The 7,248-nt window shown below is 33.4% G+C and overlaps 1 protein-coding gene across 1 annotated transcript; it reads right to left on the minus strand.

The window, feature by feature from the left end:
* Positions 1 to 705: 705 nt before the first annotated feature.
* On the minus strand, positions 706 to 4,837 carry LOC11419957 (protein SUPPRESSOR OF GENE SILENCING 3). Its single transcript, XM_024779023.2, has 6 exons — positions 4,667 to 4,837; positions 3,144 to 4,165; positions 2,727 to 3,030; positions 2,398 to 2,642; positions 1,404 to 1,564; positions 706 to 1,131 (listed from the first exon to the last, which is right to left on the minus strand). Exons 2-6 carry the CDS (start codon positions 4,152 to 4,154, stop codon positions 927 to 929), a joined length of 1,926 nt encoding a protein of 641 aa, XP_024634791.1. The 5' UTR covers positions 4,155 to 4,165; positions 4,667 to 4,837; the 3' UTR covers positions 706 to 926.
* Positions 4,838 to 7,248: the final 2,411 nt, after the last annotated feature.

Consider the following 7,248-nt stretch of genomic DNA (forward strand, 5'->3'; position numbering starts at 1 on the left):
ATTTGTGTGTGTTGTGTTTGAAAATGAGGCAGAATGAGGTTCTGCCTGGACTAATTACAGCACGCAGCGTGACTTAAGTCACGCAGCGCAACTTAAGTCACGTTTCTCTTATAACTAGCGCAACTTAAGTCACGCTACACATGTTAACATGCGTAGGGGCAATATGGACATTTACTTTAGAAATGAGCGGAACCATTTAGATAATGAGCAGAATTCTTCAAATAATAACCACCATTCTCTCATAACTTTGGTCAAATCTCATATTTATATGTTTCTTCTCTTTCTTGTATAATACCACTCCGGGTTGGAGCTTCTCTCCCCTTTCAAGCAACTATAAAAAAGATGAGCAATAACCCTCCAATTATATAGGAGTCTGGAGGCAAAGAGTCATGAATGCTCCTATTGTTCTACTTTACTTCCATAAAAACTGGCAAGCAGTAGGCCAAGCATCTCTCCACATGGCCATCATGGCATTTCTAACATTTTCATTTACAAGCCAAACGATTAAGTTCATCTATCAAAAGCGTATTGACAGACATGTTTGATGACATCACCTTTTAGGTATTGTATCAGACTTTGACTTTCTTGAAAGATATCGATAGTAATTAGCAGTTAATTTAATATACTTGTAAACATTAAAACCAGATGCTAAGAAACATCTAATAATCCAATTGCACTTCACACACAAGGGTTTGCAACTCGCAATTTGTAAAAATAGGTCAATCAAATTAAAATGTTACAATAACGTAATTGAGTGTCAAGGACCAATACTTCAAAGTTACAAACAACATTCTGAGTTCCAAATTTTTAAATTTTAATAAGTTATTATTTCAGCACTATTCATTTTGTCTTTCTATTTTCTTCCCATGTTTATAGTTGCATGCACCTGTGCTACCCCACACTGAAAGAGACCATTGGATTTTTTTCTACCGGTGAGATGGGGAGTACTTTTCCATGAGTTTAGCCAAGTCCTCATCAAACTTCTTCTCCATCTCTTCCTCTTCCTCCCAGTGCCTCTTCCTCATAGCAGCAATACTCTCTTCGTGGGCTTGGCTTAGTTTCTCCTTTTCTTCAACAAAGTTCTCCATTTCTTTGTCTTGAAGTTCAACAAATTTAAGGTATCCCTCCACCCTACATCCAAAAAGATCAAATTCATTGTAAGTCATTAAAATATATAAATATTACAGTACAATCCCCATAGCTTGACGATAACATTTTGTACATGTGTTGAGCATTTCAAATTAGGTTTTCTTCTTAAACTTGTCCTTTAACCATATTTAGAATCACCTAAACAATATTAATTTCATAATATTTATTGACAAGCACTAGCTTGAGATGTGGATAGGGAGATCAACATTCCAATGGAATAGAAAACATAGTCTAAAGGAAAGAAAATTGCTTACTTGAGTCGCCGTTCCTCGGCATTTGAAGGAGGACCAATACTTGACTTCTTAACCTTCTCACGCTCTTCCTGCTGCATCCTCTCAAAATTTTCTTCCTTTGCATTCCTTTTATTGCGGATGCTACTGATCCGTTCCTTGAAGAATTGTTCTTGTTCATACATCTTCCATCAAGTAACAGGAAAAATGGTGAGAAAAAGTAACAACAATAAGAAACATACAAAGAACTAGATGAAATTTAAGACAAGATAGCCATCCAACTGTGGAAAATTAACAAAACATTCTGATTCTTCACGAGAAAAGAGATAAAATGTTCAAGCAATTTATTGTAAAAAGAGTAAACAACAACTTATTTGAAATTACCTGGACACATGGTACAGAAATTATCTGATTGATTTATAATAAACCGGTCTGGAAAACTGGTTAATCAATAGTATGCATCAAACCTCTACAACAAAATTTAAGTACTCAACCCAAATCCAAATCTTTCTAAGACTCTGCTTTCATTTTAAAGCACTGCAAAACAACACCTCTGGATAAATGTCCAACACACTATGGGCTAGACGACCTCGTTACCATTGCTCATTGATTTGTCTACTATTAAGAATAGAGGAAAAGGTACAGCAGCAACAACTAAACATTTCATGGCAGTATCTGTATTTCTATCTTATTTTCCTTCCTAGTCTACTTTGAAAGGTCGTAGTGGAGGAGTTTAATGGGTACAAAAATCACATTTTTGTAGGCAAAATCATCTCATATGAGAAGAAATTGAGAATGTGACAAAAAAATATTTTTATCTTATTCTTATCCATCCGTGAACTACAAAAATATAAATAACAATGTTGCAACAGCAAAAACTTTTCAACAAAACAGCCAAGCAGAAGCACATCCTAACTCCAACTTGATGATGCTCCACAAATAATTATATATTGAGTAAATTAAGTAATAAAAAGTAAACCAAATATGCAACAAGAAATGTGTCTGAAGTCAATATTACCTCTTCTTTTATTTCTTCATGCTGCATTTTTGTTCTCCGCCTCACAATGCGATTCTCCTCCATTGTCTTTCGCAGCTTCTCAGTCACTATACCAAAGGATTCCTCGAGAGCTTTTGAATGTTGCATCTCTTTGACCATCTTGTTCTTCAAATAGAGAAGTTGCTGGTTGTCCTCGCTCATTTGACGGATTTGGTGTACAACCATCTCCTGATATGATTTCATTTCATACTTGAGTCTTGGTTTACCTACAGAATCAGATTAAAAAGAAACAAGAGCATGTCAGTAAATAGTGAAAGTGTAAAGAGAAAAAATAACTGAAGAGAATGAACCTTGGCAATGCCTGTTGAAAAACTCCAAGTCATCTTTAGCTGCCATGTATCCGAAGAGCTGTCGATTGCCACCAGGGAGAAACAAATTGGAACTTCGGTGATTGCTAAACCAAGTTTCTCTATTAGTTCCTTGATCAGTAAAATGTTTGTGCAGACGTTCTGCCTCCAGATAACCACTAGCTGAGGCTTCAAACATCAAAACACTCATCCCTCGATGACCATTAGGGCCATATGAGTGTCGCGCTCTCACAGCGGCATAAGAGCTAAAATAATCAAGAAGCTCTTGATTACCCATACCTGTCCACTAAATAAAAAGAATAAAATCTCAAGTTAACACAATCAAGCAAAGTAATAATTAAGATATTGCTACTTTATTCATCATCCAGCATTTGATGCAAATAAGAAATATAGCTCTACCTTATTATTTTCATCTTCTTCAAGCTTTGTATTCTGAATGATAACCATTGGAGGCCAAACTATTTCATGATCTTTCTCTTCTTCTTTTAAACCTTTCCATTTACCAAATGATTCCCCAGCTGGAACTACGGTACCACCCCTTCTACGCAATTCCTCATCAAGAAGTACAGCAAGCTCCCTGTGAACCTTCACCCTCTTTGAACCCTTTGTCTTAGCATGATTCATCAGGGGCAGCAGGCCACTGTACCAATCAATAGAACCAGGACCACTTTGACAAGCTGGACAATGCCACTCTCTTTCCGGTTCATTTATCTGTTCAATAGTCATTTTATCCAAATACTCAAAGAATTTTCTGAACCATTTGCTCTTCTTTCGTGTCTCATGGCTCTTTTGACTCGCATCCGAATCATATTCATCACTCATTAGATCATAATCAGTGTCTTCCAGATCATCGCAGTCGTCATCCCCCTCATCATCATCATCTTCATCATCATTCTTCTGTTCAAATTCAAACTCCTCTGGTACAATTTCATCCCTTACATGCATTGATTTCCGGTTGCAGACACCCTCCGGAGGAGGACGAATGATAGGATTAGAAGTCCCATTGTATCCATATCCACCTGTACCTGGATGGGGCCTTCCATAGCCTCTACCAGCAGGTCTCATATAACCAGTATTTGGTGTCCGTCGAAGGTTTCCAGCAGCTCTTCCAGCTCCACTGTAATCGCGCATGCCTGGCATTGGAGCCATATCTGTATCCCCCCCACATGCTCTAGGATTAGAACTTCGGGCTGAACAACCCAACTGTTTGGCAGCAATGCTTCCACCTCGATTCTTCGATTTCTTTGAATAAGTCTCCCATAGGCCATCATCCTGTCCTGAGCCTAGGTTAACATCAGCAATACCTTGAATCAGCTGCTCATTATTGGGGTAAAATTGAGATACACATTTTCCCCGAAAATCATTATTGTGGACCACAGTAAAGGGCCTCCCACTTCTTCTGTAACTCATTTTTGTGTGCCCTGTTCAGGATCATTACTTTTGTCAGTCAATCATTAACACGAAGGTTAAGTGATTAAAACATTACAACACAGAAGGAGCCTCACAAAATACCATTCAATAAGAATAAAAAAAAAAAAACAGCAAATCCACCAATATACAGAGAAATGTTAACCTAATGAAGCAAGTATACATATACACACTCAAAAAGGGGCATTATAATCAACACTTGGTTACGAACTCAGACAGAACACAAAAAGAAACAAGAAACCAAAAAAGGCTTAGACCGAAAAGGAAAAAAACTAGTTCACTTTTTACACTGCTTCATCACAACCGTTCAAAACACAAAACAGAGTTATAACAAAACATCCTAAAAATAACCACTGCAAACAAACTAACTAAAAACATTACAAAGAAAACCCACAACAGAAAAACCTCATTTCATTTCTTGTTTTCTAACTATTATTATTTTTTTCTTTCATTTTATAAGCAGAGAAAGAAAAAAGCATGCAAACTGCACAAACCACACTATCTTTGATCACTGGTGAGAAGAGCAGTGAGAGCCACGCGAAACGTGAAGTTCGGGACAAAATGCAAAATGTCATGAAATGAGTCTGTGGTCTTATAGGCTATAGCAGGTGAGATTTTCATGTGCTGCTGGGACATGTATAAGAAATGTTTTATGCAAGGAAACATATGTTAGTAAATTGAGTTGACTAAACTAATCAATCAATAAAAAATGATTTTTTCTAGATTACCGTCTCTTATTTAGAGGGTATTTTACCCTCTCATGATATCAACCAATCAAAATGTAATATACATTGACAATATTAAATGTCATAAATGAGTCAATTTATTTTCTAAAAAAAGAATCAATTATAATCATAATGTAACTTTTAATACTTTTAATTTTTATTTAATTATAGACATGATTACATTATAGATCTTTTATCTTTATTTTTTTCGCTTAGGTCTTTTATCTCTTATAAAAGCACATATACATCATTTTTTTCATTTTTTTATTAAAAAATACATAATTTTATTTTTTAAAATATATTTTTATTAAAAATAAAACAAATCCAGAAATATGATGAAGATGTTCATCATCTTCATCTTCTTTCTTTGAATCTTCATCATCTTCATTGAATCAAAAAAAATTCTACACAAATATATCTCCAAATATCATGAATTAATGTTATATTCACCTCAAATCTTCTTTTAAACACAAAAATCAAACCCCTATAGAGAAAGAGATTTAGTTTCATCACAAAAAAAAATAAAATTAGTTATATAAATTGTCACGCTGTATATTATTATTATTATTTTCTAACTCAATATTCAAGCCCGACATAAAAATAACCCCAAAATTGATAGCAGCTTTGCACATCAATTTTGTTGTTTCCAGAACAATCTTAACTTTCGTAAAGCCTAACCCTTCCGCAGTGACTAAGCCTCCACCATTCGCCTTGCAACATTTGTGAAATTAAGGTTTTGATTTTTGTGTTTAAAATAAGATTTGAAGTGAATATAACATTAATTCACGATATTTGGAGATATATTTTAGTAGAATTTTTTTTTATTTAAAGAAGATGATGAAGATTCAAAGGAAGAACATGATGAACATCTTCATCATATTTTTGGATTTTTTTCAATTTTAATAAAAATATATTTTTAAAAATAAAATTATGTATTTTTTAATAAAAAAAATGCGAAAAAAGATGTATATGTGCTTTTAAGAGAGATAAAGACCTAAACGGGAAAAAATAAAGACAAAGGACCAAAGTGTTACAAATAAATAAGATAAAGGACTCATAATGTAATATTGCCTTAATTATATTTAGGTGTTCAATCTTAATTAATTTACACTACAGGACTCGCTTAGAACAATTAAAATTTCACATCAAATTTCTTTCATCTGAATGTCCTTAAATTTATCAGTTATATTCATAAAATTTATTCCTTCCATTTTGATTGTTCAATTTTGTCGTTCCCAACCGCCGCATTTTTCAATTTTCGTGAGAATCGTCATGATTTCAAATATCGCGAGAATTGCCGTTATTTCCAGCAACGTCAGGTATGATGACTTGATTTTTATTTTTGATTTGATTTTTCTTGGTTGTGAGGTAGTTAATTATAACAATTGAGTAAATCATCCGTTATACTTTGAGGGCTGCTAGCAGGTGTTGCCGCTGTGATGTTGTGGGAGTTTGCTAGCATTTTTTTGGTTGCTGCTGAAATGGTTATGTGATGAGGCTTTTGTTCTTTTATTTGAACTTACAGGCTTTTGCAGATAGTGAGACAGGTCTATGCGTGTTAACAGATTTTATTAGGTTGACTGCTTAAATAAATAAAAAAAAGTCACGATACCTGACGCGGTTCTAGAAACAACGACAATTCTCACGATAATTGGAAATTGCGGCAATTTGGAACAACAAAATTGAACAATCAAAATGGGAAAAATAATGAAAAAGAAACAAAAATTGATCAATATGGAAGAATAAAGAAGAAGAAATTTGAAAGAAGGAGATGTTTTTGTTCTCACGTTCGGGGTTCTGGAATTGAAGAAATTTTATGAATGTAAATGATGAATTTAAGGACATCCAGATGAAAGAAATTTAATGTAAAATTTTATTTGTTATAAGTCTTGTAGTGTAAATTAATTAAGATTGAACACCTTAATATAAAAAAAAAAAATTAAATCATTTGTTGTTTCAAAAAAATTAAATTAAATAAAAATTAAAAGTTACCTTATGATTAAGATTAACTCTCCTTCAAAAAATAATAATTAAGATTAACTCTTTTATTTTTAGAAAAAATCTACTCATTTATTTGACATTTAATGTTACCTATGTATATTACATTTTGATTGGTTGATATCATGAGAGGGTAAATTACCCTCTAAACAAGAGAGGGTAACGTAGGCCTCATCATAAAAAATTAATTATTAAGAAGTCTTTTTTTTTTTTTTTGAGAAATTAATTATTAAGAAGTCATTTGATGATAAATAAGATAAGGAAACATGACAAATAAGGCTAAGTTTAGTTATTAACTTATACTAGTACTGTATAAGATTAAAAATAACATATTCTCCTTATGCGCTAACAAT

This window comes from Medicago truncatula, chromosome 3 (genome assembly GCF_003473485.1).
Source record: "Medicago truncatula cultivar Jemalong A17 chromosome 3, MtrunA17r5.0-ANR, whole genome shotgun sequence".
Taxonomy (NCBI): Eukaryota; Viridiplantae; Streptophyta; class Magnoliopsida; order Fabales; family Fabaceae; genus Medicago; species Medicago truncatula.